This window comes from Symsagittifera roscoffensis, chromosome 1 (assembly GCF_963678635.1).
Source record: "Symsagittifera roscoffensis chromosome 1, txSymRosc1.1, whole genome shotgun sequence".
In the NCBI taxonomy this organism is placed as follows: domain Eukaryota; kingdom Metazoa; phylum Xenacoelomorpha; order Acoela; family Convolutidae; genus Symsagittifera; species Symsagittifera roscoffensis.
In genome coordinates this window covers 35,318,614-35,343,913 of record NC_087062.1, presented here as the reverse complement: position 1 = coordinate 35,343,913, position 25,300 = coordinate 35,318,614, and the positions used below count along the sequence as shown (strand labels likewise).

At 35.5% G+C, this 25,300-nt stretch overlaps 1 protein-coding gene across 2 annotated transcripts in view; it reads right to left on the bottom strand.

The window, feature by feature from the left end:
• Window positions 1-3,277: 3,277 nt before the first annotated feature.
• LOC134843446 (uncharacterized) overlaps window positions 3,278-25,300 on the bottom strand; it is a 33,094-nt gene continuing 11,071 nt past the window's right edge. Inside the window, exons 1-8 of one of the 2 annotated variants that reach the window (XM_063859612.1) lie at window positions 22,126-22,462; window positions 21,477-21,632; window positions 12,350-12,505; window positions 12,032-12,124; window positions 11,253-11,450; window positions 8,392-8,496; window positions 5,921-6,121; window positions 3,278-5,849 (exon numbers count right to left, since the gene is read on the bottom strand). In XM_063859612.1, coding sequence (XP_063715682.1) covers window positions 3,495-5,849; window positions 5,921-6,121; window positions 8,392-8,496; window positions 11,253-11,450; window positions 12,032-12,124; window positions 12,350-12,460 — 3,063 coding nt within the window. In that variant the 5' untranslated portion in view covers window positions 12,461-12,505; window positions 21,477-21,632; window positions 22,126-22,462 and the 3' untranslated portion in view covers window positions 3,278-3,494. Of the gene's footprint in view, window positions 5,850-5,920; window positions 6,122-8,391; window positions 8,497-11,252; window positions 11,451-12,031; window positions 12,125-12,349; window positions 12,506-21,476; window positions 21,633-22,125; window positions 22,463-25,300 lie in introns of those variants that run through there. The other variant, XM_063859611.1, reaches the window with a different exon arrangement.

The window sequence follows — 25,300 nt, the reverse complement described above, 5'->3', positions numbered from 1 at the left end:
AGAGTGGTCCGTCTTCCCATTGATATCTTTTATGAGAAAAGAAAGTCGTGTTCTAGAATTCTAAAGTAGTGTACTATAATTTTTCTCAAACTGTTCTTTGGGTTGAACCCAAAATCTCAGATTTGGGCACATAGTTTTCGACTGGTAAAAATTGAAGTATTTGACTATTTCGAGGACTTTCAGTGTACAAAAAGCAGGGCAGCTTCCAACAACCCGTTCTTTTCAATAAACCAACAGCTCAAATTTGGAGAGTAGTTTTTGAGAAAACGATAAAAAAGGAGAGCTTCCTAAAAGCCGTTTTTTTTCCAATGAACCCATATCTTAGATTTGGTTAGTAGTTTTTGAAAAAACGGTGATAAAATGAGATTCAAACACGGCACAGACTTTTTCAAAAGCTGTAGACAGTAGAGTAAAGTAAAAACATACTAGAGGATTATACAGACACACAGAAGAGTGGTCGGTCTTCCCATTGATATCTTTTATGAGAAAAGAAAGTCGTGTTCTAGAACTCTAAAGTAGTGTACTATAATTTTTCACAAACTGTTCTTTGGGTTGAACCCAAAATCTCAGATTTGGGCACGTAGTTTTCGACTGGTAAAAATTGAAGTATTTGACTATTCCGAGGACTTTCAGTGTACAAAAAGCAGGGCAGCTTCCAACAACCCGTTCTTTTCAATAAACCAACAGCTCAAATTTGGAGAGTAGTTTTTGAGAAAACGATTTAAAAAAAGGAGAGCTTCCTAACAGCCGTTTTTTTTCAATGAACCCACATCTTAGATTTGGTTAGTAGTTTTTGAAAAAACGGTTAAAAAAATGAGATTCAAACACGCCACAGACTTTTTCAAAGGCTGTAGACAGTATAGTAAAGTAAAAACATACTAGAGGAACATACAGACACACAGAAGAGTGGTCCGTCTTCCCATTGATATCTTTTATGAGAAAAGAAAGTCGTGTTCTAGAATTCTAAAGTAGTGTACTATAATTTTTCACAAACTGTTCTTTGGTTTGAACCCAAAATCTCAGATTTGGGCACGTAGTTTTCGACTGGTAAAAATTGAAGTATTTGACTATTCCGAGGACTTTCAGAGTACAAAAAGCAGGGCAGCTTCCAACAACCCGTTCTTTTCAATAAACCAACAGCTCAAATTTGGAGAGTAGTTTTTGAGAAAACGATAAAAAAGGAGAGCTTTCTAACAGCCGTTTTTTTCCAATGAACCCATATCTTAGATTCGGTTAGTAGTTTTTGAAAAAACGGTGAAAAAAAAGAGATTCAAACACGCCACAGACTTTTTCAAAGGCTGTAGACAGTAGAGTAAAGTAAAAACATACTAGAGGAATATACAGACACACAGAAGAGTGGTCAGTCTTCCCATTGATATCTTTTATGAGAAAAGAAAGTCGTGTTCTAGAATTCTAAAGTAGTGTACTATAATTTTTCACAAACTGTTCTTTGGGTTGAACCCTAAATCTCAGATTTGGGCACGTAGTTTTCGACTGGTAAAAATTGAAGTATTTGACTATTCCGAGGACTTTCAGTGTACAAAAAGCAGGGCAGCTTCCAACAACCCGTTCTTTTCAATAAACCAACAGCTCAAATTTGGGGGATAGTTTTTGAGAAAACGATTTAAAATGCAAGTGAACTTCCTACAACCCGTTCTTTTCAATGAACGCATATCTTAGATTTGGTGAGTAGTTTTTGAGAAAACGATTAAAATGCAGGTGAACTTCCTACAAACCGTTCTTTTCAATGAACCCATATCTTAGATTTGGTGAGTAGTTTTTGAGAAAACGATGAAAAAAATGAGCGTAAAACATTCCAGACTTTTACAAAGGCTGTAGACAGTGGGGTAAATTAAAAAAACATACTAAAGGATTACAGATACACAGACGAGTGTTCGGTCTTCCCACTGATACCTTTTTTGAGAAAAAAGCTAAAGTAGAGTACTATAAGTTTTGCAAAAAAAATGAAATTTCGAAAGCATTCAAAAAAGTAAAAAGAAAAAACCCAGTGCCTCCCATTTTCATACACAGAGGCGAAGCTGCACTTCGCAATAGTGAGAAAACGAAAAAAAATCAGCTCTTCTTAAGTGCTATAAAAAGTACAGAGAAGCCTCGAATTAGTAAAAAAAAAAGGATCGGCTAGTCTCGGATTCGATCTGCGACCTAGAGAATATGAGTCTCACTCACTATAACTCAGTGGACGCTTAATTAACAAACACTAGCTTCAAATAAAGCAGAGAACAGATGCTATGAAATTTCCAATGCTACAGATCATCATTATTTCAAGTGGCACCAAACAATGAAAATTTTTATTTGCTAGTTAGGCTTAAAAAAGAAGGTTCGTACAAATACACTAAAGCTCGCTAGAGTAAATAACTGATTTTGTCCGGCAGGAATTTTCGGGCCATCGAAACAACACAATTTAAGTTCACTAAGCCGATACAACATAAGCCCAAACCGTTTAACCGAAAAAAAAATCAAAATTAGCCTTGGTAAAATGACAAATCACAGAACTTTCAATACTAGTAAAAAAAAACATCTAAAACCACAATAAAATCCATGCTTTACAAGTAGGACGATAAAAATTAGTACCAGATAATATAAATGCCAGTTAAAAAACGGAAAATGAACCCACGGAAACTAGGCAGAAAACCACGAATCCGACAAAACAACAATTTTTCCAAAATATTTATTTCAAAAAAAAATTAGGGCCCGAGCCGCAAACAATTATTTTCTAGCTAGATGAGGTAGTTTTATTTGAATTGTCAGAAATTGCGCATGTCTTGAAATTTACCATTCCTACAAAATTGACCATTCTGAGAACTTGATAAATTACGGGAAAAAGTCTAGTACCCGATTGTAAGGCCCTTACTTATCGCAAGGGAAATAAAAAATCATTTGGGTAATTGCAATAATAGTAGATTCTACGATTTTTTATGAAAATAAATCAACACGACCTTAATAAGTTAATGAGACTACGTTGCGTTTTTGACACTTAACCAGAGGTTCCCCTTATTCCGCGCAGTATGGCACAGCACACGCTTCGAATAAAAAACCAGCGGAGCAAAGGTTCTTTACTAAATGAGGTATGATATTCTACAAAGCTGTTGCTTTTATCTAATAATTAATGATAATTGTGGTTTCTGATATTCGCAGAGGACCTATGAAAGGCTATACAGCATAGTCAATTTCTTTTTATATTGGTACTTGATGGATTTTCCGGCTAATGTTTCCCACTTTTTTCTTCAAACCTGAAGACTCAAGAATTTGATCAAAATACAAAATCAAAAACTAAATTAGCAGAAAAATGTCAGTAAAACTTTAAGTATAGATTATATAAACGCTAAAAGCAACCGATATGTGCAATGATAAAAAGCATTTGCTCAAAGGCATTTGCGCGATAGATTCACTGTTATTTGATATGGTCAGTGATAAATATTTCTAGAAAAGAGTCTAGTCTCTAAAAATCGAAATAGTTACAAAACATTACAATTTTATACATCGGTCGTAATTTCCGCATTTTGAGGTCGTGTGGGTCCATGGTGAACAGGCGGCTGGGATCTGACTCGCGATGGCCTGTACTGAGGTCCTGTCGGAATTCCGACTCGCATTTCAGCACTGAACTGCGGGCGATGCTGAGGCGGAGGGTAGATTTGCTGTTCTGGTCCTGGACCGTTCTGGAATCCATTCTGTTCTCGTGCAGGACCTTGTGGTCCCCTATACCTTCCTCGGTTGTCGCTATTCTCGCTATTCATAGGGCGTCCTCTTTGCTCGTGGCCCGAGAAAGCATAACTGTCGTTGACCGGCGATGGTGACTGAGCCATTACTGAAGGTCGTGAACCCCGTTTGTCTCGACTTTTCCCAGCCTGTGTATTGTTTTTCTTATCTTTATGTTTATCTTTCTCCTTTTTGTCATCTGAGTTAGAGAAAAATCTGTTTCTGAAATTCTTAAACGACGGAGATTTCGATCTGTTCGATTGTTTAGATCGGTTTAATGAGTTCTCCTTGTCGCTGCTCATCTTTCCACTGTTATTCGAATCGGACTCATAACCACGTTGAAAACTGTTATTCTTTTGCCCTCTTTTGGGCGGATCCATTCCATTTTCAGATGACCCTTCAACAGGGCCCAAGTTGTCAACTATCTGCATGCCTCCTTCCGGTGCCTTGTTTTTCAAAATAGAGCTTGGATTTTCGCTACCATTAGGCCGCCGCACATCGCCTCCTGATGGAGGTCTGCTGCCGGAATACCCCGCCCCCTTAACGAGTCTCTCATTTTCTTCGAATTTTATACTTCGTCTTCTTTCATTTGAACTCCTCGGAGCATTCGGGTTCTCTTTATCCATTTTTGGTGGCAATAATCTTTTGTGCATGTCAGCTTGAAAAGAATGCGCTGGTTCGTATCTTCTCTCGCCAGGCCAATGGGGCTCTATTTCTTGTAGCTGTGAATCTTCAAGGACATTGTTTATAGTTGGACTAATGATATGTCGCGCGGTATCCAGTTGATTTGGGTTTTCAATGGGGGAAAAGCCCGGTATTTGCATCGACGGAATCAGGCCTTTTTCCACGTTTAACGGTTCCGCAAGCAGGCTCCCTCTTGTCAGCGGCTCTAGGGGCCTTCCTACTTGTGCTTCTTTGCGATTGATCCGATCCTGTAATGCAGCACCCGGTTTGCTCGCTTCCAGAAACATCCGACGGGCTTCAGCGTTGTTGTCTTCATGTGCCACTCCGTTTCTGTCTGATTCGTCGCTCGAACAATTTGGACTCATTAGCTTACGTCTATTGACATCATCATCAACAGGCAACGGATTTTGAATTGCTCCTCTGTTTCCAGGTATTGGCTTTTGCAAGGGCATCGAACTCATCGATTCAGAAAATTGTGAAAAGGCCGAGTCCGGTTGGTCTTTTCTAACTAAAACTTCTTCTCTTAAATTGATAGACGCTGATCTAACTCCATCACTTGAAGAACTCGAAATTGCTGGCGAGTTTCTTGCCTTTAAATTGTGATTAACATGTCCCAAATGACGTATTTGGTTGTTATTTTGCGCGGGGGGGAACTTTACGTTGTTTGGGAAGTCGGAAGCTGGGTGAGCCTGTGGGCTTCTCGATCTGTCGATATCATATCGTGAAGTCTGCTCTCGAACAGGCTGTACATTTCCTTTTCCGTTTTGTCGGTCGAGGCTAGTACTAACCGGAGAAGACATTGCTCTAGGTGCCGACGAAACTTTCAAGCGTACCACCGGTTTTATAATCTCATCGTTTTCGGGATCCACCGAACTGTTTGATGTCATATTTCCCGCCAATTCGAGCCTAATTTGTGGCATGTCCTTAACTTCGCTGCTTTCAGGCTCAGTTGAAATGTTCAAATTGTTTGCGGAATTGTAATCGGACCAATCCGAATCAAAGCCTCCCATTGAACTTCCCATTGAGTTTTGTTTCTGGTGACTCGATAGATGAGGATTCGAAAATGCCTTTCCTCTATCCTGGTCATAAACAAAAGCTTGGTTAATTCCTTTCTGAACAGGCCCTCGTCTATTCACCTTGGGGCCTCCAATTGAGTTTGCCCGACCTCTGTCGCTCCCTGGATGCTCGTGGCGACTATCGATCGCCGTTATCTTCAATTGTGACGAGCTATTAGTCAATCCTGATAATCTCAAACTGTCGTACGAATACTTGGTTAAAATTGCCGACCCACTGTCTTTGTCTGTGCCCAGAGTCGAAGAAGGGAAAGGACTTGGTTTGGATAGATTTCCAGTCGACAACTGGGATTTCGGTTGGGAGAGAGGCTCCACACTTTTACTTCGTCCTTTCGAATGGAAGAGTCGGAACTCCAGACAATGCGTAATGTGACCCTAGAACGAAAATATATTTTTGATACATCATCCACTTGCTTGTTCAACTAATACTAACTTGAAATACTAACTTGAAATTGAGACATGTCCTGGAAATACTGATGACATCGAGAGCACTCGTACACCGGGGATTCTCCTCCCACTTCCTCTTTCGCAGATGCAGTCGGCCTACCTGGCTTTCCACCACCCGACTCTGATTCATTGTACCTCGGGTCGCTCTTCTTCTTGTCCAGGTTTTGGAAGAAAATCAATTGTTGCTGCAGATCCACAATCTACACAAAGTCAAGATGATAAGCATCACAAACTTGGCTTATAATAGTGAACATAGCCAACTGACAGTTGGAAAAGAGTAATGGACACAAGTAAGCAGAAAAAAAAACACTGACTTTCGAATTTCGAAGAAAAAATAGATGCACTTTAAGCTCTTTGAATTTCTTGAAAAATTTCTGATGGACGCTTTTTTGATAACATTAACCCGATTTGAGAAAACTGGATCAATCAGTACAGTTTCTATTCCGCTGTGAAATCTATAAATTAAATTCCACTTTCGGATCTAGAAATTGTTCCCGTTTTTTGCACCATTTCCAAGTTCGTATATGCAGAGTGCTATTTACGCAAATTTCAGCTGATGAATTTCAATTGAACTCAAAAAAGCATATATAACTAATTGCATTCATAAATGCATTAATACGTATGAATATGAATGCACATCTGTAGTATTTCGAGCATTTAAGGAATTTTTCCTGAAAAAAAACCAAGATCTGTTTAAGAGTCTTCACTACGACTATTACTCTTAAACAAGTAAAAAACCGCATGATCATTTGAAATCATATCTGGAGAATGCGGGTACTATTACCTTAGCAAGTAATAGTATTTCCTTAGTAAGTCTGACATAACGCTTGCATCTAATAAAGGAAATCTAAAATAAGCTTGAAAATATTTTATTAGAAAAGAATTAGTATTAATTTACTACAAGTTTGCCTTAAGACTCTATGTTTATTTTAAGGGTTGGATTGGAGATGTTTGGGTTGAGGTTTTAAGTGAAATTGGTTGGTGCTTTTAGAGAAAAAGGTTGGAATGAATTTCAGTAGCTTTCATCTATTTATACTTCATTTGGAAATCTCTCTATTTGTCGTTGCAAATAAGAGGTTAGTTTTTAGCTTCGTTATGTCTCGTGATGGCCGATCGTATATTCGTATGTTACGAGTAGAGGTGTTCGTACGTTCATATTTCACGAACAGAGTCGTTTTTTGCCAACGTTATACGAGATATTCCAAATACTTTAGGTTTTTGTTTTCATTCATTTTGCAAATGGATATTAACAGATTGTTTTTAGTATCGGCTTCACGCTTTGTGTGCACAATAAATTCCATGTTTCTGTTTCAACATGAAATGCGAAGAGTACGAATCAACGAGATAAAACGGTTCAGAGCAGTTTCAATTAACTAGACTAGCTTCGTTTTCAAGATGATAAGCATCAGCAACTTAGTTTTCAATTGCGATCATGTCAAAAAAAAACAGCATGATCATTTGAAGTCATATCTAGAGACTACTGGTAAATCAACTTCAGAAAACGGCTCAGAGAAGTTTCAATAAAATGGACCTTTTTCGTTTTCACAGGTCATAAATTGTATATACCTTACATCGCTTTCATATTCACTAAACTGCTCTAGTGCTTAGAATACCTCTGAACTACTGGACCGAACACAATGTAAAATACTGGTTGTTTTCTTCTCTTGTTGGCTGGTATATTAATTGTAATTAAGTAGTGAAATGCAGTAGCGGATTTAGGTGTGGGGGAACGCTTAACGCTTCCCGCCTCAGGAATTCGACCCCCCGCCGATCCGAAGTGTCCCTTTTTAAGATGGCTGACGGAATCTAAAATTTCGGCGCCAGTATATCCTAATTTAGCAGAGGAAGGAAGCACGTGCCGCAAAAACGCGTTTTTTGGTCAACATTTTCCAAAAAAAAGCCCAAAAATGACTTATTTCGGGATTTTCAAAAACCTTTTTTTCGAAATTGTGCATGCGGCGCAGAAAATGTGGCCAAAATAGGGTCTATATAGTGATTTGTGAGAGCTTAGAAAATCAATTTGGTTGCTTTAAAATAGAGTCGATACAATTTTCGAAGATTTTTTTGAAATCCACCCCCTCTTGAAAATCCTAGATCCACCCCTGGTGAAACAACAAGGATTATAACGCTGAAGCTCTTAATGCAAAAAAACAAAGCCACAGACATTTGGAAAAGTGTCAATGCCTTCAAGTGAAACCTTTTAGAATTTCGCCAATCTTTTACGATTGACACTTTATAGATGAAAATAGCCGTATTTGAGAAAACTGGGTCAAAAAGTATTATTCCGATGGGAAATCTACACTTCATTCAATGATACATTTTTGTGAACCGCGTTGAGTCACAAAAAAGACCATCACTCAGTTTATTAAATCATACCAATTGGACTATCCTATCTCTTAACACAGCCTAGCAGCCAGCCTTTGATAGATTCTCTCTTTCGAAGAAACGTAATTCCATAAATTTGTCTCACCGTTTCGTTTCTGAGTTTGAGCTCGTGCTGTAACTGAAGCACCGCAGCTTGCATGTCATCGAAGTCCTTTTTCAGATCCATCATCTCAACTCTATTTCTGTCACCCTATAAAGAAATCCATCCATTTAAGAGATCAAATAAAGATGCCTAATGCCTGCCATTGGACAGAATTGTTTAAACCACCTGAAAACTATGAAACATAGCCAATAGACAGTTGGAAAAGTCAACGAACGCAACAAAACAAAAAAAAAACACTTGACATGTTTTTTCAAGATTTCCGAAAAAAGTAGATAACTTTAAAGCTCTTTCAATTTCTAGAACAATTTATGATCGACACTTTTTTGATAAAATTAACCCAATTTGAGAAAACTGGATCATAGGTAAAATTATTACCTCGCTGAGAAATCTGATGGTCAAATTCCTTTTCGAAATTAAAAATCAATCACGTTTTTCGTTACCTTAACACTTTTGCTGTCCGATAGTGTAGTTTGCCTTCCTTTTAACAAACGAACTGAACTGAATTTGAACACATAGCCAACTGACAGATCGAAAAGAGTAATGAACTAAAAAAAAAACAGAAAAAAAATCTGACTTGTTTTTTGAAAAAACTTCAAGTTTCGAATTTAGGCGAAAAAAATTATGCCTGTACAGCTCTTTGATTTTCAAGAACAACTCATGATTGATAATTTTTTGATAAAAATAGCCCAATTTGAGAAAACTAGATCAATTCCGCTGTGAAATCTGATAACTAAGTTATTAAATTCCACTTTTGAACTAGAAGTCGATCACGTTTTTCGTGACCTTTACTCTTTCACTGTTCCATAGTGGAGTTTGCCTTCCTTTTACCAAAGAAATCAACTGAAAAAGCAATCACAAGTCAAACCGCCAAAAATCAAAAACGAGCGTGAACAAATTTTAAGACATTTTCCTGAAAAAAAAATCACCAAGACCTATGTAAGAGCACCCACAACGTTCAATACTCTAAAATGCTTTGATTACAACAAAATTTTTATTCCTTTTATTAACTTAAGTTAACAGTTTACGTGATGTAGACGATAGGGCTCGGGGTGACACGAAAAAAATTAATTCACACTTTCGAGATGAAAAACTGCTTGGGACTGGCTGATAGAAGAACTTTTTTGCGAGTATTCGATTAATATATCTTTTAATTACAATTTCCAGATTATAAGAAATATTTCATGCTAACACGTAATTGTCTGTTTGTATGAATTAATTAGGAATGTAACAAACAAATGGCAACTACGAAAAGCTTTGCATGTAATAATTTAAAATGTATTCAACCAAATTGCGTATAAATTCTGCATTCCAAAACCTCGCAAAATATATTGAGTTGGAAAATTTATGGGATTTTAATTATTATACTGTGGTATGAAACAAATTGTTTTGTTTTCGGTTCAATTGACGAATTGAAAAAAAAACCTTCTATGATAACTTTTTAGAAATCAATTGTCAGAGCAAAATTGACCCACAGAGTCGAAGCGGTGCTTCGCAGCACTTGCGATACAATACATACATAAAAAACACACTATCACTACAATTGAGATTATGTAAGTCATTTTGATGCTTAGCGATTACGGTAACCTAGAAGAAAAATTGTTCCGTTTTAAATGTGCAGACAAATAAGAAACAAAGAAAGAAAAAGAACTAGCGCGTAACGCACCTTCGAATTTTTCGACAACTCACGAAAAACTGCATATATTGGAAACAAGATCTGCAACCTTTAAGTGTACTCTGACTGCGCCCAATTACAGGGTTGGTAATTTTAAACTTTAAAAAAAAACTTTTTGAAACCCAATTTTGAAAAACCATAAAAGCCTCATCTCGAAAACGTTAACGGCCTCTGGAGAAATTTGGAGGCCAGATTTGCAACCACTGAGAGTCCCTGAGACCACCCTAATATAAGACTGGGAATGTCAAATCTAGTGAGTTTTTTTGAACCTAAGTTTCCCGAAAAAAAGAACAAATCATTAAAAAAACGCTATCTCGAAAACTTAAAAGATTTGAGCATTCACATTTAGAGGCAAGATTGACGACGCTTGGGTGTACGCTTATCTTCATCAAGTGAGTAGTTACATATTTTGTGAATTTTTTTGTAGGTTAATTTTTTTTAATTTTGAAGAGGCTTGTAACTTCTGAGAGTACCCTGACACCACACAACTACAAAGTCAGGAATTTCAAATTTAAAAAAAAAAAATTAATTTTCTGAAGTTTTTTTGAAAAAATCTCAAAAACGTCATATCTCGAAATAACAAGGATTTGAACAGCCATATTTGGAGGCAAGATTCGCAACCCCTGAGATTACCCTGACAGAACCCAACAACAAGGTTGAGAATTTCGAAAAAAAAGTTGATATAAGTTTTCTGAAAATAACAAACGAAGGCATCCACACTAACTTTGCATGAACCAAATTGCAAAGCATAAAGCCGCATTATCTATAAATTACGCATTTCTAAAAATTGCGAAATATAATGAGTTAGAAATTTTCTGAAATCGAGTTTTGATTATTGTTATGTTGTTTGAAACAAATCACTTTTTTCGGTTCATTTAATGAATTAAAAATGCATCAACTGTGTTAACTTGTTACATTTCGAATGTCAACGCATATGGTATGAAAACGCTGTAAAGGTGCCCCAAAAGTGGCACCAATGTTTCGGACTTAGATTGGAAAAAAAGAAGGTTCGTACTAATACACTCGCTTCGCAAGTATAATCATAAGCAGTGTTTGTATCAATGTTCCCAATTTCTCAATGTTTTCAAGGTAGCACAGTTTTTCGAGCTTTTTCAACATCCTGAGTACCCCCCCCCCCCCCCCCAAAGACAGATCGAAAAAAAATCCTTACTCTAGCGTTGTTTTCAATGAACATTTTCCTCTCCCGCTCTCTGTCTTCCTGTAATGCCATTCTTTCCTTTTTGGCTGACTCCAGTGCCGCCTTGAGCTGACTCACTTCATCTGAGTCACTCCCAGATGACTGTGTAGTGCCATTGTGCATTCGCTCATTCTCTCTCATTTGAAGCTCAGTGACGGCTTCTTTCAGTCGCTAAAAGACAAAACCCACAACTAGTTTCTATCTGCTTTGGAAAGAAACTGCCAAACAATGGGTCCAAAATTGCTCGCGTTTTTATATTTGGAAAAACTCGGCATGCTCGAGCTTGATGTTGAAATTAACTCTTGCAAAAAAGAATCTATATTTTCATTTGAAACGAGAAGCTTTATAAATGAAGCTCAACTGACAACTTAGCAATTTTACGTAGTACAACAGAATATACCCCCAAAAACTTTACAAAAAATTCTCACCGTGCACATCATTCAACAAATTTAAATATTGAATCTAGAAATTGAAATTAGTTCTCGCTATCATTGCAAATTAGCTAGGAATGTCTTCCTATTACGATTAGTCGGCTTCTCGTGTATGAAAAATTAAGATCAAAGTTTTAATTACGCTTTAATGAATATGATAACTAATGAATATGATAACTAATAAATCACACTACCAAGTTATTCAATCCTCCTTGCGTTTGGCTTTTTGTATTTTTGCTTGAAATGGATGCTTTCAGAAATCAAAAGACGTTAAATACACGTTTGCTTAAATATTTTATATTATCATTCTTAACCGCTTACATCTTTGTCCTGTTTCAGCAACTGTGACTTTTTTCTCTCCTTTTCTAATTCTCTCTCGAGTGCATCAATATGCATGTTCAGCTTGTCCAAGACCTGAAAGGAAAATCAATTTTCCAGTTTTCTACGCCAAATTCTCGTGGACCGCCCGCTTCCGAGAACGGTGATCCGCGAGCTAGAAATTCTGATGATTCCCAATAATGGAAATCATTCACGTGTTTCATTAAATTGAAACATACAAAAAGTATTATCACGCACACTTTCAGGTATAGTCAATATTTTACTAAAATTACGAGCAATTTAGAAGATATCAGTTCTTACAGAGGGGTCAAAGCCATTTTTAGGTTTATAATTCTGTCCTGGATTTGGAGGAGGCGGGGGATGATTCTGCTGTTTTTCCCGCTCCGTCGATTCTCTTCTTCTCGCCATCATCTCCAATGATTTTTGGTCCTCAAACCTTTTCTGTAACTCAGAGATCTGAAACATAACAAACAAGACGGCTGGAAGGTCGGAGAGGTTTCGCACTTTATTTCAGATATATTTTTAAAACAATTACTGCAACAAAAAAATCACTCCCCTACCCTACTTCAAATTAGAAAAATTCAATTAACTTTGTCACACAGAAGCAAAGCGGAGCTTTGCGCTACTTGAGACTCAACACAAATATAACATGGTAAACTGGCTGAAAGAAAGTGAGACTAAAGCTGGTTAGTCGAATTTTTTTGTATGTCGAACAAAAATTTGATATACCAAAAAAGTTTTTGTCTCGCTCGAATCGTTTTGAATGAAGTTCATATTGCAAAAAAATATGCCAAGTAAGTCAAATGAATGTTAAATTAGCATCGGAAAAATCTTAAAAAGCGATAACAAAACAGAACATACCTAAGCAGACGCCAGTTGAGCCTATAAAGATATTCTCACAAAAAAATTCAAGCCCCAATCGAAAGATAGATGGGAACGTATTTTGACTCATCAAACGACCCAATAAGAGGCCACTAACCCAATTTAAAATCAGCCGGAACATTTTAAGCCAAAAGAATTGAACACAGAACAAAGCCAACAGACAGTTGGAAAAGATTCAATGAACGCAAGGAAACAGAAAATGAACACGTACCTAAAATATTTATCAGAAAAGACACAATTTTGCGTGTTTGTCAACCTAAAAGAGATCGACAGTCATCGAATTTTCAAAACAACGTCCACAAATGTGGACAACCCTCGATACATTTCTAGATCCACCCCGATTTGAAACAATCCTGTATTTTATTATCAAAATAAATTTAGAACAGAAAAATTATTCTGACTGTTGATTTTCTACTCCGCCAAGATATTTGTTCAGAAATCAGGTGCAGCCTTAAACTTGACTGATATGGCTCCCTCAACAAAAAAAAACTATTGTTTTAATCCGATGTATTGTTGTCATTTGATTTGATACAAAAGAACCCCAAAATACAAAAACACCTTTACTCTGTAGTCGAATTGGTAACCAGATTTTTTCAAGGTTGTCCTACAATTTAAATTCATTAAATTTAACACCTTACATTTCAAAATTGTCTTTTTCACTTAAGCCTGACAACTCTTAATTGATTTTCAACCTTTTACTGAACCGGTATAATGAACTAACAAAACCTTGCATTGTTTATTCTTTTGTGACAGAGTCATGCTCCAATGAACCAAGTGACAAACATAAAAAATATCAAAAACAAAAAACGAGTGGGTTTTGTTTCGAATGTTCAATTTCAGCTTGTAACAAGCCAACTATTGGAGCGTCGGGCCACAAATAACTTTTCCAGCGAAAAAAAAATTAACTGAAAACTGGATTTGCTCAAAGTACCACATGCAAAATAGGGGCATCTGCCATTAACATAGCCAACTAACAGTTGGAGAAGAGTAATGAACGCAAGGAAACTGAAAAAAAACTGACTCGTTTGTTCATGAGCCTTCAACTTTTGAATTTCGAAGAAAAAAATATATGGCCTTAGATCTCCTTGAATTTGTAAAACAATTTATGACGGACACTTTTTTTTTGTTAAATTAACCCAAATTGAGAAAACTGGATCAATAGGTAAAACTTTTATTTCGCTGGGAAATCTGATAATTAATTTCCAATTTCAAAATCAGAAGTCGATCACATTTTTGTGACCTTTACACTTTGGCTGTTTAATAGTGGAGTTTGCCTTCCTTTTAACACTGAAAATACACTGAACTTAAAAAGACATCACAAGTTTAACCGCGAAAAATCAAAAATGAGCGTAAACAAATTTTAAGACTTTTTCCCGGAAAAAAAAACACAAAAAAAAATCAGCAAGACCTATATAAGAGTACTCACTACGCTCATTACTCTTAAAAAACAAAGATTTAACCGAGACGCGTGGAGAGCATAAACTCAACGCTTTCGCGAATAACCAGCGGCCCCAAACGCCATTAAACAATTGAAAGAGCCGTCAGACAGTCACACCAACTACCGCAGTTGCCAGCGCGGCTTTGCCAGTAACAGAGTACCGCCAATCAATTTGCTCTTCTAACTACAAATAAAACATTTCGAATGGCTGCACGTAAATGCATGCAGCTAGATGTGATCATGTCAACCATCACTGTTAAGCAAAACCTCCAAATTCCTGCATTTTTTAAAAATTTATCCTGTATAAGAAATGGGCAAATGATTAAGAGCGAAACATTTTGAGCGGTGACACAAAAATTCCGGAAAAAATTGTATATCTGGTTGACCAATGGCACCTTTAAAACTACTCCCAAAAATTCTTTCGCTGATACTCAATTTAAACTAATTTATCTGGAACTGCAAGCTTGCATATACGCCTTCCTCTACAAAATAAACAAAACAAAAAAATCTGCGATCGGTTTTTGGACGTTTTGATTGTATTGGAGCCTAACTGCAAGCTTTTTGCTACGTTTTTGCTACATTGCGAGCAGTCTCACATTCAGTTCTTCCTAAAAATGTTTACCGTCAAGCATTAATCGAGTTGTTTTTCATATCTCACAGAGGCGCATGAGCGATGTTGAACTGCGCCTTAAAGTGATCTAGGAAACAAATCACGACTCAGCCTTGGCCTTAAAGATCGACTAATCCAATACGATCTTTCAAGAAATCAGAATGCATGCAATTGCAATTTTTTAGACTCGAAACAATGACAAGCCTTCTGTATTTTAGCTCTGCCTTTATAAAAAGCAGAATACCTAATCTTGGTATTTTATTCCCATCATTTGGAACCAGCGAATAACGGCCGTGAGAGGGTTCACTAGGACAAATATTGTCGAAGGATGGCATTTCGGCATACAATCAGACTTCAGCGAAGCTCACTCTGAGTAAAGTAAAGGCCAGAATGCAAAAAGACCCCTCTCCATAAAATTTTTTTCTTCGGTGCGTCCAGTGGCCATAACAAGAAACAGGCATCGCAGTTTAAATGAAAGGGCTCAAAACATTGTCTGTGCATAAAGACTGAACTTATCTATAAATTTGCCAGTGCATATTTTGTTTTAAATGTTTTTGATTTGCTTTTAATTTAAAATTCAGTTTTTAATTTAAATAAATTTTGTCAGCATATTTTGAAAAAACGCTATCTTGCAGACATCCAGAAAACGTACATACCGCAATAACTTGATTCGTGCAATTAGCTATTTATTCACAATCGCCCTTTTGATGAGATGCTGGGTTGGGAATAGGGCCAGGCAACCCCTTCGAATATTGCGTTTTTCTGCGAAAAAAAGCTGCAAACAGCGATCGGTTCAACTACGACCATGAATGCAAAATTACATGACTTTTAGCTTTTTAACATGATATCAAACATTTATAATTTTTTCAACCGGCTCAAAATTACACCAAGTTGGCCAAAGAAGGTTTAAATAATTGAGAGGCCATTTAAGTTTGAAAAATTGCTCGTTTTTGCTTCGAATCATTTTAACGATCCAAATTATTGATTGGCGAGGTCATTTATGCTGTTCAAAACTCACTGGTATTATAATTAGTAGCAAAAAGTTCGGACAGACAGAATTAATTAAAATGTGCAATCAGTGCTTTTCGACGCTTTTTTGCATGCAAAATCTGAAGCCGAACAACCTTGAATTTTTTTTCAGGCCAAACTCAAAATGCAAGACCGTTGGATATCCGAAGATTATGCTAGCCTAATTTTTAAATATTGCAATGAACATCCAGATTTTATTGTAAAACAGTTAGCAAAATTAGTTAGAAACCGAAACACAGAAAAAAAAAAACAGATTAGGGCGCACCAAAAAAAAAAACAAACGGCAGTGAAGATGATCAAATCATTTAAAATTGGGAAACTAATCGCAGAAAAACAATAGCCACCCTGAGCAGAAGTTTTCCTCTTTCAAGGTTTACTATTCGACGCTTTGGATGCAATTGCCCGCCGTGGTTATAATTTTCGAACAAAACTCTGGTTTATGAACTTTCGACGTTATGTTTATTTCAGTTTTAATTTCCGTTGATGTCTAGACAGTTGCTCTTTTTAATCAATTCTGTCTGTCCGAACTTTTTGCAACTCTCTATAAGTAGCGCACATATGACTTGGTTCATTCTTTGATATTTACCGAAGTAAGTGTCAAAGTAAGTTTTCTTAGTTTTTCGATTAACACGGTGTTGCATCAAAATGAAAATGACGTGGTGTCAAATTGCTAAGGTACTAGCAAGCCCGTCACCAAAAACCAATCGACTCGCAAAAAATTAGTTGATATTCTTATCAAGCCATCCAATAAACAAAACAAAGAACAATTTTAAGCTCAGCCATATCGTGAATCAGTTTGAAAATGATTAAAACTCAAGAACGAACCGTTGCGCGAAAAATTGAAGTTTATCTACACAAGCTGTGCCAAATTGAAAACTTCGAAAACATTTCAAGTTAATTTATGCAAGCTACTCAATCAATGAATTTTAATCTTTCAATTGGAGCCACTCAACTCATAAAAATTTGAAACATTTCCACCACTGAATCGGTTCGGTAAAGTCAGTTTTCCTTAAGCAAGCCATGCACGCTATGAAACTTGCCAAAATTCTACATATTTTGGACCAAATGTGGTCGCATAACCTTCAGCCATTTTCTATGGAGGCTACCAATTATTTCATGAATTAATCGGAGGGCGAAAAGCTGAGGTTTTTCTATTGCAGCCATCCAAGCGATAAACGTCTGAACTAATTCAAGTTGGTTCTTCGACCGAATCGTTTTGCGAAAAAATAAAGGTTTTCTGAGTGAGCTATTCTAGCGATGAATTTTGCAATCTTCAATTCAGTTTCTTAAACTAAATGGTTTTTGAGAAAACTTAAGTTCTAGCGATTAAATTCAAAACGTTAAAGTTCTTTCATGGAGCGAAACGTTTTACGAAAAATTTCAGTCTTTCTCAGCCAGTTATTCAATTGATGAAACTTTGAAACTATTTCGCAAAGCAAATGACTTTACAACAAACCAAGTTTTTTATGCAAGCTACTCGATCAATGAATGTTCGAAATATTTCAAGTTGTTTCATAGAGCGAATCTGTTCAAGAAAAGTTCTCTTATGCAAGCTTTTCAAGCAAAGATACTTTGGCATTTAAAGTTATTTCATAGATCGAATCGGTTCGAAAAAAAAAGTTTTTGCAGGCAAACTAATCAAGCTATGAAACTTTGATTTATGAAAAACTGAATCAGTTCGCAAAAAGTTTTAAACTTTCAAGTAACTATTCAAGCTTTGAGTTTTTGAAATATTTCCAACATATATAATAGACCGAATCGGTTCGTGAAAAGTTTAATTTTCTTCTAAGCAAGCTGTTCCAGCTTTAGGACTTAGAAAAATAGAAAAATTTCAATTTTGTTTTGGGAACGGAATCGATTAAGAAACGTTTAAGTTTTTCTGCTGGAGCCATTCAACCATTAAAATTTTGATACAAAAGTTCAATAGATTTTTAGACCAAATCATTCCGCGAAAAGCTTTAGTCGTTTTAAGCAAGTTCTTTAAGCAAGTCATGAAACTTTAAACAAACTAAGTTATTTCATAGAAAAAATCAATTTGCGAAAAATCTAACTTCTAAGCAAGCTATTCAAGCTAAAAAAAAAACTTTCGAATATTCAAGTTACTTTAATGACCAAGTCAGTTCATAGTCCGAATCGGTTTGCAAAAAGTTAATTTTTTCTAAGCAAGCTACTCATGCTATCATATCTTGAATGATGTCAAGTTATTTCTGAAACAATTTTAAGTGTTTAAAATCGTTTTGCGAAAAGTTTAAGTTTCCTAAGCAGGCTGTTTAAGCTATGAAACTTTGATGAAACATTTCAAGTTATTTCAATGAGCAAATCATTTGCGAAAACTTTGCTAGGAAAAAGTGAGCAAGAAAATTTGCTTAGAAAACTTTAAAATTTCGCAAAATATATTCGGTCTAAGAAACAGCCTGAAATAATTCAAAATTTTTCTGAGCCAGCTTTTCACGCGATGAAACTATAAAGTATGTCCAGTTGTTTCAGTATAAAATAATTTCAGTTTTTCAAAGCAAGCTATTCATGCTATGAAACTTTGAAGTTATTTCATCGCGCAAATTGGATTGCAAAAATTTAGTTTTTCTAGCAGGGAGAAAAACTAAATTCGACAGATAATGCCACCCTTGAAATTGAACCGAGTTCATCTTGTCTGAAGAATTGAATGTTTGTCATAAACAATTCTAGAACATTCGAGAGCATGTTTCTAAAGCGTCTTAAGCATGTTTGAAAGTTCTAGAATATTCTTGGCCTTCTCTTCATCATTAAGTGTAAAGTTTTTTTTAAAACGTTGCCCTCGATAGCCTCTTAAATATTAGGCCTTATGCTGAAAACATGTCATTCATTTGCTGAAAACATGTCATTCATTTAACATATAACTAGCAAGCGAGAAAAACGGGTCTGAACTTTTTGATTTTTCGTCTAACTTCGAGCGAAAGAGGAGGCTTACATTAGCTTAGTTATGCTTAATTTCAGCCTTGAAAATTTAGGTTTACTCAATTGATGTTGGTTTTTGGAGTTTTTAGCTTCATCTTAGGAATCAAAAATACAAAAATTATTTTAAAAATTTTTTTTTTACTTTTTTCAAAGTTTTTTTGTTTTTCTTGTTTTTTATATTCAAGAATTGTTTGAAAATTTGCATATTTTACGATGACTGAGTTTAAGAATTTGCATGATTTTACAAGATTCTTTTATCACACCAAGACGAAAAAAAACTACCCTAATTGGAAACATAATTTTGTTCTAATTTTTTGAGACTGGTCGGAACGTTCTGTGCTACTTGCACAGTAACCGGCTATCCATGTTTCATGAAGCAATCGGCTAGCGAAAAATTTCAAATTTTCAGTTGAAGCCATTCAAGTGATGAAAGTTTCAAATATTAGAAGTTTTTCATAGAGCTAATCAGTTCGAGAAAAAAAAAGTTTTTCTTAAGCAAGCTTTTCAAGCTAAGAATCTTTAACAATCAAGTTCTTTCAAGAAGCGAATCGGTTGGCAAACAGTCAAAAGAATTTCAGCAGGCTATTCAAGCAAAAAATTTTGAAACGTTTGTTATTTTTATGGAGCAAACTGATAGGCAAAAGTTCAAGTTTTTCTTAAGCAACTATTCAAGGTAAGAAACTAAGTATATCAATTTATTTCCTAGATCGAATCGTTCCGCGAAAAAAAATCATGTATTTCTGAAGAAAAATATTCAAGCTATGTAGTTTTTTAATAATTAAAGTTATTTCAGACCGAATAGGTATGCGAGAATTTTTGAGTGATTGAAAGATGTGAAGGGTTGATTCATATGGGACATCGGATGGCGAAAAGAGTAAATCGGATGGGGGAAATGTCAATTTTCTCTTCAGCAAGCTATTCAAGTTATGAAATTTTGAAAAATTTCAAGTTGTTTTAGACCAAATCGGTTCGCAGAACTTTTTCTCAGCAAGCTACAAAATTTTGAAAAATTCCAAGATATTTCCAGCAGGAAATTGGATGGCAAAAAAAAATTTAAATTGTGTATTGCAGCCATTTGAAAAATTCAAAGTTAAGACCCATAAAAAAATCGAAATATTTCTAACATTGAATCGGTTTGTTAAAAGTTAGTTTTTCTTAAGCAAGCCATACAAGCTATGAAACCTTGAAAAAAGTTGTTTTTGGACCAAATGTGGTCACAAAATCTTGAAACTTTTTCTAAGGAAGCTAAAAAATTTTGAAATACTAAGTTAATTCATGAAGGTCGTGGAAAGCTGATGTTTTTCTATTGCAGCCAGCTATATAATGAAACTTTGAAATATGTATATTTATTTTGTAAAGCAAATTGAGTTCACAAAAAATTCAAGTTTTCTATTCAAGCAATTGAACTTTTCAATTTTTTTATGAAGCGAACCGGATTGCAAAAAGTTATTTTCATAGACCGAATTGTATTGCAAAAAAAATAAAGGTTTTCTGAGCAAACTATTCCAAGGATGAACCTCCAAATATTTTAATCTGTTTCCCAAACCGAAGGGTTTTGCGAAAACTTTAAGTTCAAAACTTTTTCAAATATTAACAATTTTTCTATAGAGCGAAACAGTTGATAAAACTTTCTCAAAAATAAAAAAATTTTCATGGAGCAAAATATTTCAGTCTTGGTCAGCCAGTTATTCAACCAATGAAACTGAAATTATTTCGTAAAACAAATTAAGTCACAAAAAGTCTTTGCACGCTACTCAATCAAGAATTTTTGAAACATTCCAGGTTGTTTCATAGAACAAATCCATTTTTAAAAAGTTCTTTTAAGCAAGCTATACAAGCGAAGAAACTTGAATATTTCAAGTTATTTCATAGACCGGGTCGCGAAAAGGTTTGAGTTGTTGTAAGCAAGCTACTCAAGCTTTGAAGTATTTCAAGTATTTTCAAAGACTGAATTGGTTCGCGAAAAGTTTGTTTTTGTAAGCAAGCTATGAAACTTTCAATTACTTCAACTATTTCATAGACTGAATCGGTTCGCAAAAATTTAGTCTTTTTTCAGCAAACTTTTCCCACTATGAAACTTTGAAATACTTCGAGTTACTTTATGAAGCAATTTGGATGGTGAAAGTTCGAGTTAAAAAGTTTGAAGCGTCAATTTGATATTGACTGAAAAATTCTAGAAAATTCTTAGTTGTGATGATTTTTTTAAACGTTGAGCTCAATGATCGCTCTTAACCATTGCGCCTTATGTCAGCTAAAAGATGGCTTTAAATTTTCTGTCATTCATTTAATATAAAGGATAAAGATTAAATGGTCGGGAAAGAAATTGAACGGCGTTGAGTTGTTAGGAGTTAAAAGGTAGTATCCATATGCAAGACAAAATAAACAGTATACAGAAGGGCACTTTGGTTTCAGTCTCTGCATGCGAACTAGGGGTGATAATTGCAGTACCATTTTACGATGTCGAAGTTAACCCGCTTCTTGTCAAAGTTAGCCTATTTTGCGGTGACTTAATTCAAGTCATTTATTTCATCTACCTGTGAAAGTAGTTTCGTGTTCTCTTCGAACAATTCGGATTCTGCAATGCTGTCTTTGTTAGCCCCTTTGAGACCTCTGTATCTCTCCAATTGAGCCTTCAGTCTTCTCACCTCGTCTTCTCGCTGCCGCAATAGATTGTCTTGCTCTTCCTTAGACTAAACAAAATTCAAATTTTGACACAACTCAAAGGGAACTCAAATTTGCAACGAAGAAATTTTAACAATACCCTATACTATGAAACACAAGGATACATCTAGTAATTTGCAACTGTTATGGACCTGAATTTTCAAAAGATTTGTTTTTAAAAAATACCATGCAAAATTACAGTTTTGAAAAAATTCCGAAATTTCTTTTTCTCTTCAAACCGTTGAAATTAAGCAATTTACTTTCTTGAGAAAGTTCTGCACATAAAAAACCGCGGACTGCTGCGAAAATATAGTATCGTTATGTCACAAAAACTATATCAGCACAGGCGAAAAAGCACTTTATAAAAACAAACAAAAAACGCCAAAAGGTCTAAGAACGGTAAAAAAAATGCAGGAAAATTAAGGCTACAGAAAAAAGGTATCCATGCAATCACGTTTCTGCATTCAGAGAACTAGAGAAAACTAGACGATAAAAAGCTTGAAAATGAAACAATTGACTTACCAATTTGGATAAAGTTGAATTCAAATCCAGGACTAAACTCGCAAGGCGACAATAACAATATACGCTCTTGATGTTTTTATTAATCAAATATGGTACGAAAAATACAATGGACTCAAATTATGACAATGCACATTTTATGGCATAAGTTAATCTCAAAATGTCAAAAGCAAACTACTGCGATAGTCGCCAAAAACTATTATCTGCTAATGCACGTCTCGTCTCAGGTCAAAATCTAGCAACTTCGATAGATATTTGCAATATTTTGGTTTTCAATCGTCTACCAATTACAAATGAAGCCGGTACACACCATCCAAAAAATTACACATATGATTTAATGGTTCGCGTATTATTAAAAGGTGACAGTGCACGGCCTCTAAATACTGAGCAATATGATCTAATGGCTCGCGCCGTATTATCAAGAAGTGACGTCTCATATACCATAAATGTCGTAGAGTATAGGCTGGTACCGGAAACTATTTGTAGCAATCGCTCAAATTCATAGACTTTCCATGCAAGTTATTGGCTCATTAAAAAATGAAACTTTAAAAACTTTCTGGCAAAATAATTACAAATTGCAGAAAAACTATCCCAAAATCATTGAACAATACATTCAGTTCAAACTAACATACACTTTCCAGTACATAAGATTCGAGTAATCCAGAACTGATCATTGAAACCCCATCTAAGCTCGCATCAAAGCTTTACAAATTCTTGAAATTTGAACACCATTTTCGATTGAGGACATGTACAGATTAAAATGTCTTCTTAATCTCTCGAAAAATTTTGTCTTAATAGTCTGTTGCTTGAAATAAACTTTGGTCATCTTGCTTGCCGGCCACAATAAAAGAATGCGTTATGACATGTATTGGCAATGCTGCGTCACTTTATAAAGTCACAAGGTGATTTTTACGTTTAACAATTAAGTTACTTTTAACGAATAAAAATAGAAAATCCGAATCCCCTTGTGTGTTTTTTTGTTCTTCAAAGTTTTCTTAAAATGGTAAGTTATTTATTTAGTCGACAGGCCTCAACACGCGCATTCAAAACATGAATTTTCACTAATAAATCTAGCTTTTATAATTTGGTAGCAGAGTAGAAAAGGCTTTCACATTCAGAAGTGTTTATGAACGCCTCCAATTAAGTTATTGTTTACCAACCAAAGTGAGTGAAAATTTGACAGAAAGATTAAAATCTAAAGGCAGAATCTAGATGAACACGTACAATGCTGATACGAATTGTTTTTTTTTGCTTTTTAAAAATCACATGACACAACAAGACATGAACTTCAAGTAGTTTCCGGCATTGATTCAACTCATCAGCGCTGGGATTTTTGCTGTTCAATCTGCTACTTCTCTTGCCTTAAAAAAATTGACGAAACTCCATAAATGAAGTCTCCGCGCAAACGATTTCAATTAATTGGGGTTTACCTTATTTTCGTCGCGCTTTAGTGATAGATTTAAAAAAGGCCAAAGTAAGGCTCTTTGAGCAGACTGCACGTCAATTTCAGATTAAGAGGCTCAATATTTCCTAACAATATTCTTAAGCTTTGCTGCATCAGATAAAGTGTTCTCAAGAAAAAACAGCCCAAAGACTAACGACCGTATCGCTGAAGCCATCCTCCCAAGTGTTTGGAAACATCCGAGTAATCCAATAAATTCCACAAAGAGACCACCGAAAAAAATGATAGAAAAAAGAAGATAAATCCTTGCCAATGCTCATTATAAAAATTCAGCATTATCAAGTTACAAGTTTCTATTTAACTTTTATTTTAAAATATACACTCGCTTAAAATGTAGACGCTCTTCTGAAGGCTTCCTAAAAGAAATCAGATAAAAAGACAAAGCCCAAAAACAAAAAAGCTAGGAAAAAGACTATTATAAATTAAAAAGGATTTAATGATAAAACATAGCCAACAGACAGTTGGAAAAAAGACATGAACGCAAGGAAACAAAACATTGACAACAGATGCTGGGAAAGGAGTCACAAAACGCAAGTTAACAAAAAAATGACCTTTTTGAAAAATTATTTTTTTAAATTTCAAAATTAATACAGAGGCAGAGCGATGCTTTGCACCTCTTCCGATATTATAAAAACAGTGCATTGCAAAAAATTCCTAGAAAAAAGAAAAGCCAGTTTTTTTTCGAAAAGAACTAAACTGAAAAAATTACTGAAAAACTATTTCTACAGAAATTTCATATTTTTGCTCGGATGTGTTCCAAAGCAGCCTTAACAATCATTGAAAATCAAAAAACGAGCTTCAACTAAGGTGAAAAAATTGAGTCGACCCTGATTCAGCCAAAAATGAAAGTATGTTAAAAAAATTCAAGCTTTTAAAGTTTCAAAATCAGAAATTTTAAGACCCATTCCTGAAGCAATTTGAAAAAGCCAATATAACATAGGACGAACCCGTTCAAACAAAAACAAATCAATAAATTTTTTATAAAGCGAGTTATTAAAATACAAAGTACAGAACTGACTTGCAATTATAGTTAAAACTAGGGGCCCATCTAAAGCTGGAGGTACCTGTTTCACATTTTTTAGAATATGGTTTACTAATGCGGGATGAAATGCGTAACTTACGAAAACTTTCAGAGTCTCTCCCTTAAGAAAAACAAAAACAAGTGACTGTTTAGAACCTTTAATTTTTGCACACTTGCAGACATAGCATCGGCATGTTCAACAACACCTGTTTTCTCTGGTTCCACTTTAGCTTTCTTTTTTTCTGGAGCTTTTCGACCAAGAGCTTTTTCCAACTCGTCGGTATCAGTGATTTTCTTTTTGAGCCCACTAGGCGTGTGACTTTTGAACACTCCCAAATGTTCACGAGCACTGGCTGCAATCTCATGTTGGATACGACTTGCCTCAGAGGCAGCTTTCACCTTCTTCACGTAACTCTCTGCAGCTTTCGACATGAACAACAACTCGGCTAAAAACTCAGTATCTTCAAGACTTGAACGCGAGAAGAAGCTTCTTGCCAGTCTAACATCATTGTAAGTTTCTGGAGAGAAATGACTCTGTTGCAGACTCTCGGCAGTCTTCATTTCGCTGAACCATGGTTCAACTAGCATGTTCTGTGGAATCAAGAGCTGCGACGACTCGCAAAGCAAATACATCTCAGAAAGCGATTCCACTTTGTTTTGATTGAACAGTGCAATAAGCGAAAAAGACCCAAACA